The following is a 14,483-nucleotide window of genomic DNA, read 5'->3' on the forward strand; positions in this document are numbered from 1 at the left end:
CATTCCACAGATAAACTGAAGAGAGTGGATTTAAGGAAATGGGCGCCAGAACGAGGTAAAACTATAGAGGACGGGTGACGACAACTAAGGGATACATTGAATTTGAAACGAATTAGCAAAGACGGAAACTGGTAAAAGACATGATGAAAATACAGCAAGGACAGAATCTGACGACGCCACTTCAGGGATGACCAGTCACAAGTACGATTAAGAATCTGCTTCGGGGTTTCCCACTCAGGAGGGTGCCGGGTCTTACAATGTAAATATACAAAATTTTGGCGCTCCAAAATTTCGGCACTTCACGATTTTTGACATTTCGGCGGCGATTTATTTTCGGCGTGGGGTAGAGGGCATGGTATAGTGCGACAGATGCTGTGAAAAATTTCATCGGCGTTTTGGGTCGGTGCCGAATATAGCCGAAATTAAATAGCTGCCGAAAATTTGTATATTTACAGTAAATGAACTGACCAGTACAGTGTACAGTGAGCTTCGAATTACACTTTGCTAACTTCGAATTATCAGCACAAATCCCACACATTTTCTATGTAAGTGGAATCTGTGGGACTTCTAATTAACCAGACATGTCCAGTTCGAGGTTCGAATCATCAGAAAATGTATGTGTTAAGCGGTATGTTCGAATTAAGCCATATTCGAATTATCAGGATTCCACCTGTATTGCCTCCGCGCAGATTATTTGAATGTTGCACAGAAGCGTTTATAACTTAGACATGCTACTCACCTATCCGATTCAGTTGTGTTGCAGCTCAAGAGAACTCCATTCCCAAAATAATCCCTGACAATGCAATCTCCGCATCGTCGCAATCCTGCAGGGGTTGCTTCGCAGGACGCATTCCAACACACCAACATCAAGGTTAGTGCCGACACTAAGACCTGCAAGCAAATGAAGAGGCATAATTAAGAATATTACACATCACACAGTACAATTAATTAATCCCCTGTCCACACAGCAGCTCGACGCCACGGGCTGTTGGAACGCAGCCGGCCTCGCTGTAATCACACACTTCACGCACAAACTGTGCTGCACAGTACTGAGCGGGGAGCCCCAATACACAGTCAATAGTTGGAGGCACTGATTGAAAGTAGTTCACTTCATAAAGAGAATTCTAAATATTATACTAGTACCTAAATCCAGTTAGGTAAGGGAAAGCCGCGAGAGATAGAGACAGCAAGTCAAAGCACAAAAAACGAACCATGGGTATTCCGTAAATATCGGAAAAGCCGCAAGAGATAGAGACAGCAAGTCAAAGCACCAAACGAATGATGAGTAAATATCGGGAAAGCCGCGAGAGATAGAGACAATAAGTCAAAGCACAAAACGAATCATGGGTAAATATCGGGAAAGCCGCAAGAGATAGAGACAGTAAGTCAAAGCACCAAACGAATGATGAGTAGGGGGATGGGAACAACTCGAGAGAGATGCAGTACGTACCGGCACGCACGGAGACCTCATGTTGTTCGCTTTGTAAACAATTCCCATTGGCGGGGACAACGTTTCTACTTTCCTCTAGGCGCTCTGGATCAGAACAGTCTCACGTCCAGCAAGCTGAAGAAGAATAATAACTGGTGTAAGCCCGGGCCTTCCGTTATATCTTTCCAACTGCAACGTCAAGGAAAGCTTTCCATTCCCTAGCTGGTCCGTTTGTGATGTCGCTTGTCCCGTGGGAGCCAGAAAGGTGGCTCGCACGCGCTCCTGCGCTCTCTCTTCGGCATTGGTCAGCACAAAATGCGCTCGAGCATCTCGTTTTGTACTCCCCCAGTCAAAGGGTCTTTCAGAACCGCTCCCGGAGCGGTATTTATAAGGTAAGAAGGGTCTTGCGCAAGACCTGGTTCCCTCCAGGTCTTCCTATCTCATATATGGTCACGAGAACTCAACATCCGGCAATCAAGCTCCACACCAATTTTGGAACAATCAATCAAACTGTAGGCCCTTTTGGGTACGCCAGGAGTGAAAGGAAAAGAGGGACCTCTTCAGCGACTGCCTCAACTCCTTTCGGCTTTCGTCCTGAACCTACAAGGAAGGCCATTTTTTGTTTTATTGACTTTTTGTTTTGCGGCCACGGGCAAAATAAACAAAATGAATATTTTTTAACCAGTCTTCGACAAATTTTCTACACAAAGGTGCGTTGGCGAAGGAGGTGTTTGCTCCAAATGTCGGGGCTCGCCCTTATTATTATTATCATTATTATTATTTAAATTTTGAATAGGGCAATCCCCACAGGCCTAAGGCCTTTTTACAGGGTACCCTATGTGATCACGTACAGATTTGCGGAATAGTGAAAGCGAGGAGCAAGAGCGAATGTCAGCTGGAAGAGAATTCCAGCGGTCAGAAGCCAGAAAGCTCAAAGCGAATAAGCCATAACGATTGCGTGCTGTAGGCAGAGCAAGGGAATCTATGGACTGGGAACGTGTACGGGCAGCTGTGTGTGTTGCGGCAGAACGAAGGCAGAAGCAATCAGAGAGCAGAGTGCTACACATGCCACGTAGGGCCCGAAAGACAAGAATATACAATTTAAGCTGATAGCGCAGTGCAATAGGAGCAAGGCCATATCTGGTGTGTAAGACTGAAACATCATAGTGCCAAGGGAAACCAAAAACAATCCTAACAGCGCGGTTAGCAATACGAGTTAGTCTATCATGTTGTGTGGTGTGAAGGCAGTGTACAAACGCATTAGAACCATACTCAAGGTGTGTTTGAATAAATGAGCAGTAAAAGGTCTTTCTCGCAGCTGGTGTCAGGTTGTCCCTGATCTTGCGGAACATGGCAAGTTTTGTTCCGACCTTTTTCTCAACTTCAGTGACATATGAGGAGAAGGATAGATGTTCGTCAATGGTGAGGCCAAGATACTTCACCGTTGGTGTTGGGGATACGAGGACATCGCCGAGCCGAAGGCAGATGTTAGGAGGAACACATTTTGTTTTTTGTCTTATGATGATAAATTGAGTCTTGGAGTCATTAAGTTTGAGACCTCGGTTACGTAGGTACTCTCTGATGACAGATATGTCAGCAGAGAGATCATCAGTGAGTTGCTGCAAGTTCGTACCTGCCTTATACATAGACACGTCGTCTGCAAACTGCCGAACCTTGCTCGTGATGGTACATGATGGCAGAGCTCGGACGGATAGGTTAAAGAGGGCAGGACCCAATGTTGACCCTTGAGGTACACCTCTTGTAGGTGTGTACTGTTCACCTTCCTGATGCTTCGTGACTACTCGTTGGCGACGGTCACATAGGAAACTAGCTATCCATTGCAGTGCAGTACCACCGACACCAATAGAGAAGAGTTCTTGAAGAAGGGAGGCGTGATTGACTGTGTCAAATGCTTTGCTGAGATCGAGAAAAGCAGCGACAACAAATTGACCCTTGTCTAGACATGCTTGCCTGTCGTTTGTTGTCATGGCTAAAAGATCTTCGCAGGAATGCTGCTTGCGGTAGGCGAACTGTTCATTCGGCAACGCGCTCGGAAATGATTCACCTTGTATGTGCGACATGATCTGCTCATACGCGCACCTCTCCAGCAGCTTGGAAGCGATGGGAAGGAGGGAAATAGGTCGATAATTACTGGGATAAGATGGACTCCCGCGCTTGTGAATTGGACGAACGTTGGCAATCTTGTATAAAGAGGGAAAAATACCTGATCTGAAAGAGATGGTGAAGAGCTGGGCAAGAGAGGGAGCGATTTGTTTCTGGAGGAGTTTGTAGATGGACGGAGGTATTTTATCTGGACCACTTGCTTTGTGGCTGTCAAGGCGTTTCAAATGGGACACTTTGGTTGCTGCTGACACCGGTTCAAACTCAGTGAGGGACGGCTCTGGCATTGGTCCGATCGGTAGTTCGATACCTGTGCCTGATAATGAGGGTGCACTCGAAGCGCGCTGTGGAGCGGTGAGTGAGACGTTGAGGTGTCCAAAGGTCACGGCGCTAGCTGCACCTGCATGTGTTGCTGGGGCAGGAGCTCCCATAGGTGAGACTATCCTGGCGAACGTTGCTGAAATGTCTTTGACTGAGGCATGGGGCTCGTGGTACACAGTTGTTCTCCCAAGCAAGGAGTTGATGGTTTTCCACTGTAGCCTTGGATTGCGATTGTTTCGAGTCAGTTCATTTTGGAAATACGCAGCATTCTTTCTTCGCATTAGGAGTTTACTTTCGCGCCTTAGAGCACGGAAAGCCTGAGTGAGACGTTGATCATCCGGTCTCTGTATCATTTTCCTATGCGCTCTTTTCCGGCGATAGAGCAATTGCCTTAATTCACCGTCCACCCAAGGAGAAGGTTTGTATCGTGGCGACGTGGTGATGGTCGTGGTCGGACAATGCTTGTCAAGGGTGTCAGCTATTGAGGTTTGGAATAGGGAAATGTGCTCGTTTAGAGTAATCTCAGATGGCAAAGTGTTGTTATTATGGAGAGCAGTCAAACGGGAGCTAATGTCGTCTTGGAATTGTTGAATGTTTATCGCTCGAAGTGGAGGCTCACGAATAGTAATTCGTTCTTCTTTGAAAGTTTGTAGCATGGTAGATAGCTCGAGAATGACAAGTTGGTGGTCAGATACGTCGCATGGTTGAACGGAGCATGTGATGGAATTGACATTGTTTCCACGCGGCTGTGAGTTTGGCAACTGAGCAAGCAGGTTAGGTACTAATGCGAAATCAATGGTGGAGTTGCTCGGCAGCCTCGTGGGGGCGAGTACCACATTTCGTAAACTGTTATCGCTGCAGAAAGTTTGGAGGTGGGTGTAGTGTGGGTGATTTTGGTTCTGAACATTGACATTGAAATCACCGATGACTATCGTGTGCGATTTCGCTGCTGTGGATCCTGATATGTTGTCCACGCTGGATGTAGACTTTCTCACCGCGGTAAGTAGCTTTCGTTTTATGTTGCATGAGCTGAGACTTGGCTTGAGGCGTCAGGACAACATGTACGTGCAATTCTGTATGTGGGACTGCCCTATTCAAAATTTAATAATAATAATAATAATAATTTAATAACGAAGGTACGTGTTGGGTCGTAAGTATCCACGCAAACACACATCCAGTCAAAATAAGGCACTTGTCAAAGTATCCGAACGTTTTCGGTCCCTTCTCATCAAGGATTATACAGGGAATGGCTCAAGTTGGAAAGACTAAAACTTATAGCGTAGAGATATGTGATAACATCACTCGTGACAAGGTGGAAAATTATCAAGTTCAGCACGACACAAAACTCGAAGGAAATAATAATAGTGACAAGAACATAGTGAGCAAATTAAGTTACATTGTTAACACCTCGACGAGGAGTAACACCAAACAATTGTAGCGACAATACATTTTCTTTCTGTACGCAAAGTTCAGGATCTAACTTACGGATATACAAAGCTTCTAACACAGCCAGATGCAACGCACATCTACCACGTGACAATATTGAGAACACATTATCACTGTACAACTCACGACAATTGGTACCGGCTGACAGATGTTGCTTGATGGACGAAGTGCGATTCTTAGCTCCGTTGGGTGTTGTCTCCTCCCATGTCCCGTCATCTCGCCTCTTCGCGGCATCACCACTATCCGTCTCTTTGCTTTTCCGCGGCCTTCCACGTTTTCTGACACTAGCCGTTGTGTGCGCGATGCCCAGTGTCCTTTCAGCTACGTCTCCTCCATTGCGGATTTCTATTGATCTTCTTACTCCAACTTGTCCGGTGTTCGATATTGAGGTTCGTTTTCGCGGTCTACCACGTTTTCGAATATTGACTGTTGTTGTCACTTCCGTTGTCGTTGTACGTCTGTGGGACTTTTCTACTAACTCTGAATAGCCTCCATCCCGTGTTGAGATTCACGTCGGAAGCGGAACAAAACGGCAGATTATCCTTCTTGGATGTACAAATATCACGCAACATTAACACTAAGTGTTTGGACACCACTATCTATAGGAAGCCAACTTTCACCGGCCTCTACATTCCGTGGGGGAGGTATACTCCAACGAAATCGAAGAAACATCTTGTGAAAGCGCTAGTTTAGCGTGCGCATAGAATATGTTCCCCTCACCTATTGCAGGACGAATTAGACAGACTGACATCAATATTTACGAACAACGGCTATCCAAAGGAATTTCTGGCCAAGCTAATCAACGAAAAACCGGCGACAGACAAGCCGATCCAATTTGGACCTGAGCTTTGCCCAGTGGTGCTCCGTTTACCCTGGGTTGGCGCCGGTTCTGCGCGCGTGGAGAAGGATGTTCGTGGTATCGTATGTCTATCTTATCCGTGCGTCAAGCTGTACGTCATATTTGGGACAGTGCGTGCGTTCAGTGTGAAGAAGGATGTTCTACCTACCCTTAGTAAAAGTAACCTTATCTATTTCTTTCAATGCCGACAATGTGAAGATCGGTATGTAGATAGAACCCTTCAGCACCTGGGCGCGCGCATTCGTCAACATGTGTCATCGCTTCCATAATATTGGGCAGAACTGCCCGTTTGCCTTGCGATGTAAAATAAATAAACAACAAAAAAAAAAATGTGCCGTTAAGTTTTGTTCCGCTTGATGCGCGTGAGTGTCGTCCTCGCCGTGGTCGTCCTCCAAAATGTGATGTCCAGTCCATCGGTGGATCTTCCTCTACCTGTGAAGATGTCACTGCATGCCCGTCCTCCTCCGCGTGTGTAGGGCAGGGTCCAGCTGAGAACAGCGTTAAAGATGGTGAAAGACCGACACGTAAACCACCGAAATTTACAAAGGATCTGTCTGCGTCGGGAAGGGTTACGCGAAGCCAAGTAAAAATACGGACTGGTGAGGACGCACGTACAACGACAACGGAAGTGACAACAACAGTCAATATTCGAAAACGTGGTAGACCGCGAAAACGAACCTCAATATCGAACACCGGACAAGTTGGAGTAAGAAGATCAATAGAAATCCGCAATGGAGGAGACGTAGCTGAAAGGACACTGGGCATCGCGCACACAACGGCTAGTGTCAGAAAACGTGGAAGGCCGCGGAAAAGCAAAGAGACGGATAGTGGTGATGCCGCGAAGAGGCGAGATGACGGGACATTGGAGGAGACAACACCCAACGGAGCTAAGAATCGCACTTCGTCCATCAAGCAACATCTGTCAGCCGGTACCAATTGTCGTGAGTTGTACAGTGATAATGTGTTCTCAATATTGTCACGTGGTAGATGTGCGTTGCATCTGGCTGTGTTAGAAGCTTTGTATATCCGTAAGTTAGATCCTGAACTTTGCGTACAGAAAGAAAATGTGTTGTCGCTACAATTGTTTGGTGTTACTCCTCGTCGAGGTGTTAACAATGTAACTTAATTTGCTCACTATGTTCTTGTCACTATTATTATTTCCTTCGAGTTTTGTGTCGTGCTGAACTTGATAATTTTCCACCTTGTCACGAGTGATGTTATCACATATCTTTACGCTATATAAGTTTTAGTCTTTCCAACTTGAGCCATTCCCTGTATAATCCTTGATGAGAAGGTACCGAAAACGTTCGGATACTTTGACAAGTGCCTTATTTTGACTGGATGTGTGTTTGCGTGGATACTTACGACCCAACACGTACCTTCGTTATTAAAGTATTATCAGCCTCCGACTTCTTGTAAAATAATAATAATAATAATGTAGAAGAGAAAAGGACATATGGATACGAGTTAAGAGTAACTATCCATCACTGTAACATGATACTATATACAGTCAGAAAGTGCAATAACTAGGCACAAAACTGACAGTGTACTGAAACATTCGACGTCCTGACACCTAGCTTCAACACATCTCCGTAGCGCTAACCGACAGCCTTCCAACTTGGAAGGTTCAAGGTTATGGAAAGACCAAAGAGGGGAAGGCAAGCGCAACGAAAACGAGCAAAAGCTACAGTCCCAACGGAACAAAGAATGTCGATTGTTACTGGACGATGACGAGACCAGTACGATATTTGACAAAGCGGTCTAACTACAATTCGAAGCAGCAAAGCAGCACACCAGCCAGCTTGGGTGGGTCATAAATATCAAAGATAAGTAAAGAAAGGGAAGCTTTGCGAAAACGAATTGTACAAGCCGAAAGCCAACCTCCTACAGTACTCCTCATGCATGACATTGTGATTGACTAGTTGACTACGCTCGTACAAAACAAGTTGTTTCACACGACGTACGTTTCGCCGTATGGTTCGTGACAGCTCATCAGGTGTGCAATTTGAAACTCGGATGTTGAGCCATAAATAAATGTAGAAGAGAAAAGGACATATGGATACGAGTTAAGAGTAACTCTCCATCACTGTAACATGATACTTTATACAGTCAGAAAGTGCAATAACTAGGCACAAAACTGACAGAGTACTGAAACATTCGACGTCCTGACACCTAGCGTCAACACATCTCCGTAGCGCTAACCGACAGCCTTCCAACTTGGAAGGTTCAAGGTTATGGAAAGACCAAAGAGGGGAAGGCAAGCGCAACGAAAACGAGCAAAAGCTACAGTCCCAACGGAACAAAGAATGTCGATTGTTACTGGACGATGACGAGACCAGTACGATATCTGACAAAGCGGTCTAACTACAATTCGAAGCAGCAAAGCAGCACACCACCCAGCTTGGGTGGGTCATAAATATCAAAGATAAGTAAAGAAAGGGAAGCTTTGCGAAAACGAATTGTACAAGCTCGTATTCATATGTCCTTTTCTCTTCTACATTTATTTATGGCTGAACATCCGAGTTTCAAATAATAATAATAATAATAATAATAATAATAATAATTTTTTTTTTTTTTTTTTTTTTTTGAAAGGGCACAGGCCCTGATACGTGCAAGGGATAGCAATCAACCTTGCACATGTGTTCTAAATACATGTAAATGTAAATGCAAAACAATTAAAAACAAAAACACAAACAATGAGCAATAACTTCAGGACTGGGCACAAGTCCTAAACCAGTAAAAGGTGCAAGAGATAATAATCAACCTTGCGAGTTCGAGTCAAAGCATGCGGACTCACAACAAAATGGCATCAACGTGAGCAAAGAGGAAGAAGAGAAAGGAAACAGCAAAACAAAAAGCAAAGACGGAGGATAAACGGCAACAGAACCAAAACTGGCAAACAAACCTGTGACATCATCATGCACAGACACAAAAGACAAATCGAGCCGAGTCAAACTGGCATGAGCGACTCATGCTGCAGGACATCGCTGGGGTGATGGCTGAAATTCACCTTCCTCCGACTACCACGCAACATCATGACGGAGTCACGGACTAGAGTGAAGCCAAGCTCACAGCGGATCCGTCCCATGAGGATGCTGTACGAGTCTCCGGTTGCCGCTGCCAGGCGAATGGCGAGACGTTTCAACATATTCCGGGCCTCACCGCCAGCTCCCCCGACAGAGGAGAACACCAATGGAGAGAAGCTGCCCCTCTCCACCCGCCGGATCCGCTCACCATAAGCCGCTTTCTTCTGCTCCTCATGCCATCTGTAGGTCGCAGAGAGGGACTTAGTCATGTAAGAGGACGCGCAGGGATAGAAAACCCTTATGTCAAAAAAATTAATGCATCCTCTTGCATGGACCAGAGGCCCCTCCCCTTGACGTCCAGTCTGGCCTGAGGGTCAGTGTTGGCGGCCCTTGGAAGAGCTTCACCAGCAAGGGGTTGAAGAACAGGCTCCGTCTCCACGGCATTGCACACTCTGCCAAGAAGGCCATAATAATAATAATAATAATAATAATAATAATAATAATAATAATAATAATAATAATAATTTTAATATGGCAATAAGTAGGACGAGCTGAAGCGACATGTGGACTACTTTATTAACAATGTAAGCGATGGAGACGATGCAAGAAACAACCTAAAGGGTAAGGAAAAATACATGTAAGAAGAAAAAGGGCAATGGAAAAAAAAAAAGATGATTCGAACAAGTTTTCGTACAACACTCTTCAGGAATCACCGTTGTACTAAAGAACAAAATGAGAACAAAGGAAATAATATAGCAATCAAGGTAGGGTGACACGATACAATGACAGCACTAGAATATCGAGGTGCGATTTCTCACAAAAGTGTGCAGAAAACAAGGGTATACAAGTAAGAACTAAGCGTGACAAGTGTGTATCAGCAACAAAAAACAAAAAAGTGAGAACGAATGATAATAATAACAATAATAAACAAGAAGGTGACAAAACACATTTAGGCACAAGTGGCAACAACGTTGCCACACTACACAACAGAACATTATTTGAACAATTTTAAGGTAATAACACTATCTTTCTGGACACACAAATTCGGCTTATGAATGCGCTGACAAACAGCTTCCAAAACTTGTAACTGCAAAAGATAACCATGACGAGCACGGCACAAAACAGAAAAACAGGAATCAGAATAAGTACGACAACAGTCAGTACTAGAAACCAAATGATTGTATACTGAAGACTTGTTATTACGAGACGGACGCACACAATCTCGACTCACGCGCACACCCTCACACTCACTCTCACCCTCACTCAGCTCACCTTCTCCCTCACTGTCCGAATCAGAACCTGCTCCGTCATCCACCGCGGTTTGACTCTCCTCCTCACTTGCATCGTCCTGCGTCTCACCTTCACCACCCACGCCAACCCTGAATGCCGTTGCCTTCACGTCAGTCGTCGTCCTTTCCGATTGTTTCCTTTGTATTTTTACCGTGAATTCATAGGTCCGTGGTCAAAGCAGCAAATGACAGACCACGGAGATCTACAGCAGATTACAACCGGACCTATGAATTCACGGTAAAAATACAAAGGAAACAATCGGAAAGGACGACGACTGACGTGAAGGCAACGGCATTCAGGGTTGGCGTGGGTGGTGAAGGTGAGACGCAGGACGATGCAAGTGAGGAGGAGAGTCAAACCGCGGTGGATGACGGAGCAGGTTCTGATTCGGACAGTGAGGGAGAAGGTGAGCTGAGTGAGGGTGAGAGTGAGTGTGAGGGTGTGCGCGTGAGTCGAGATTGTGTGCGTCCGTCTCGTAATAACAAGTCTTCAGTATACAATCATTTGGTTTCTAGTACTGACTGTTGTCGTACTTATTCTGATTCCTGTTTTTCTGTTTTGTGCCGTGCTCGTCATGGTTATCTTTTGCAGTTACAAGTTTTGGAAGCTGTTTGTCAGCGCATTCATAAGCCGAATTTGTGTGTCCAGAAAGATAGTGTTATTACCTTAAAATTGTTCAAATAATGTTCTGTTGTGTAGTGTGGCAACGTTGTTGCCACTTGTGCCTAAATGTGTTTTGTCACCTTCTTGTTTATTATTGTTATTATTATCATTCGTTCTCACTTTTTTGTTTTTTGTTGCTGATACACACTTGTCACGCTTAGTTCTTACTTGTATACCCTTGTTTTCTGCACACTTTTGTGAGAAATCGCACCTCGATATTCTAGTGCTGTCATTGTATCGTGTCACCCTACCTTGATTGCTATATTATTTCCTTTGTTCTCATTTTGTTCTTTAGTACAACGGTGATTCCTGAAGAGTGTTGTACGAAAACTTGTTCGAATCATCTTTTTTTTTTCCATTGCCCTTTTTCTTCTTACATGTATTTTTCCTTACCCTTTAGGTTGTTTCTTGCATCGTCTCCATCGCTTACATTGTTAATAAAGTAGTCCACATGTCGCTTCAGCTCGTCCTACTTATTGCCATATTAAAATTATTGTCTCCTCGTCGAATTTTTAAATAATAATAATAATAATATGAAACTCGGATGTTGAGCCATAAATAAATGTAGAAGAGAAAAGGACATATGGATACGAGTTAACTGGTTTGAGGGAAAGAGACAAACGGGAAAGGTCTGAAGAAAAAATTGACTGTCACCACCAGGACTCGAACCAGGGACCCTCGCTTGTAGCCAGCGATGCTCTAACCACTGAGCTATGGTGTAGTCGTCATCCCAGCAGAGGCCGTTCAACATTTTCTTCAGACTTCATAACTCACACTTCCTGTGAATCTACACAGGCGGGTGGGACGCAGCCCTCACTGTAACCCACACACTTCACGTACAAACTAGCACGCGGGGAGCCCCAAGTCATAAAATATTAACTGGTTTGAGGGAAAGAGACAAACGGGAAAGGTCTGAAGAAAAAATTGACTGTCACCACCAGGACTCGAACCAGGGACCCTCGCTTGTAGCCAGCGATGCTCTAACCACTGAGCTATGGTGTAGTCGTCATCCCAGCAGAGGCCGTTCAACATTTTCTTCAGACTTCATAACTCACACTTCCTGTGAATCTCCACAGGCGGGTGGGACGCAGCCCTCACTGTAACCCACACACTTCATAATAATAATAATAATAATAATAATGAATTACAGATGGAGCGGACTCGCTCCCTTCTATTTACACTGCAACGTTCGAACACATTTTCGTAGTTAAAACAACGTTTCGGCATATAGCCCTCATCAGGTTTGCAATGATGTGCACTCTACAAAGGAGCAGCAAATATACTGTGCTGTGCTGTGTTTGCGCCAAATGTGTCAGCTACAAAGGTGGCGAAAGGGATTGGTGATATATTAATATCCAGATACGATATATTCACAGTAGTGCCCAGCCAGCATTAGTGTTTACTTGCGGCCGCAAGTTGCGGATTTCAACAGCTTCTCGCAGTTTTCTGCTTGCTCTGTCGCCTGCCCTTGCCAGGACTGACACAGCCGAGAACACACTATCCGCAGCAGCTATACTCTCGCCGGAATGTTTGTCGCGCACGTGGTCACCCCATGGCTTATCGAGAGTGCGACGGCGTGCCTCGCCATTGTGCTCCCGAATTCTTGTTTCCAAGGAGCGTTCCGTCTCCCCTACATACGTTTCCCGGCACCATTTGCATTGCAATTCGTAGACTACATTCTTTGTCATACATACTCGTTCGCCTCCAGACTGACAGGTAATGCAAGGCCCTAGTGGACGTCCTCTTCGTCTTTTTTCAGTAATGTTGGGCTCGTTTACGCACTTGGGTGGTAACAGCGCCGAACGGCACAGTTGACGCCTGAGGCTGCCCGAGTGCTCGTATACGACACGTACCGGCAACTTGTATTTCCGTATTGCTTTGTTCACATGGTGGTGTACTTCATCGGACTTGAACGGTAGTTTAAGGAAGGCAGAGCGGGGATTACCGCGTCGTCTACGCCGAGGTTTCCTGGCAGCTTCCCTTGCTTCCGATATGATACTGTCTGGGTAGTTATTTATGCGCAGTTGTTTGTGTATTTTTTGTTCGCTCTCGGCTTGCATCATGGGGTTAGACGATAGTCGCTGTGCCCTTAGGAATTGAGATTGAGCGACGGCTAACTTGATGTGGTGAGGAACTGCCGATGAATAATCCACCAGTAGGCCACTACTGCATGCCTTCTGGAACAATTTGAATGACAGCTCTCCGGTTTGCCCAACCACGATCGTTACGTCCATGTAGTCTATGCAGCCACTGTCACAACTTAATTCATGCGTGAATTTGATACGTTCGTGGCTGGTGTTGAATCTTTCTATGAGCTCCAGAAGGCGCTGCCTGCCATGTGTCCATAGGATGATGATATCGTCGATGTATCGTCTGAACAGAATAGGTTGGAAGGGTGAGTCCTGAAGAAGTCGTGTCTCAATGGTGTGCATAAACAGGATGGCAAATGGAGGTGCCAGGTTGTTCCCCATAGCAACCCCATCTAGCTGGTGGTAGATCTGTCTGCCAAATCTGAAGTAGTTATGACTCAGAACAAACTTCAGTAGTGTCCTGACTTGGGTCACGCTCAGCCCGAGCATATCAACTCTGTTATAGTGTTGCTCTAGCACGTCACTAACGGCATTCACGCCCTCTTCGATCGGTATGCTGGGATACAAACCCACCACATCCATCGTAGCCAGAATCGTTCCAGCAGGTGCTTTAAGGCCAGGGTATATGGTGCGGATATTGTCTAGCGCGTCTTTGGTGTTGATGAGGTGCGATGGGACAAATGCAAGCAGTTGATGCAATATGCGTTCGAGAACCACCGAAATTCCTGTGACTGGACTGTCACAAGCAGAGACAACAGGTCGGAGGGGCAAATTTTGCTTGTGGTCCTTTGGAAGACCGTATAGTTCCGGGAATCGTGTGTCATGAGGGAGTATTGCAGTCAGAAGATCAGGATCCATATTCGTGCATTGAGAGAGAAAGAGGTTAAATCCATACTGGAAGAGCAATGCACGAATATGGATCCTGATCTTCTGACTGCAATACTCCCTCATGACACACGATTCCCGGAACTATACGGTCTTCCAAAGGACCACAAGCAAAATTTGCCCCTCCGACCTGTTGTCTCTGCTTGTGACAGTCCAGTCACAGGAATTTCGGTGGTTCTCGAACGCATATTGCATCAACTGCTTGCATTTGTCCCATCGCACCTCATCAACACCAAAGACGCGCTAGACAATATCCGCACCATATACCCTGGCCTTAAAGCACCTGCTGGAACGATTCTGGCTACGATGGATGTGGTGGGTTTGTATCCCAGCATACCGATCGAAGAGGGCGT

General features: G+C 45.5%; 1 protein-coding gene across 2 annotated transcripts in view; it reads right to left on the reverse strand.

Moving 5' to 3' along the window:
* LOC135809906 (uncharacterized) overlaps window positions 1-1,767 on the reverse strand; it is a 205,808-nt gene extending 204,041 nt beyond the window's left edge. For both annotated transcript variants that reach the window (XM_065323364.1, XM_065323355.1), the window contains exons 1-2: window positions 1,451-1,767; window positions 740-891 (exon numbers count right to left, since the gene is read on the reverse strand). In XM_065323364.1, the coding sequence (XP_065179436.1) occupies window positions 740-891; window positions 1,451-1,498 (200 nt within the window). In that variant the 5' untranslated portion in view covers window positions 1,499-1,767. The remainder of the gene's footprint in view (window positions 1-739; window positions 892-1,450) is intronic.
* Between the last annotated feature and the right edge of the window lie 12,716 nt (window positions 1,768-14,483).

This window comes from Sycon ciliatum, chromosome 1 (assembly GCF_964019385.1).
Source record: "Sycon ciliatum chromosome 1, ocSycCili1.1, whole genome shotgun sequence".
Taxonomy (NCBI): Eukaryota; Metazoa; Porifera; class Calcarea; order Leucosolenida; family Sycettidae; genus Sycon; species Sycon ciliatum.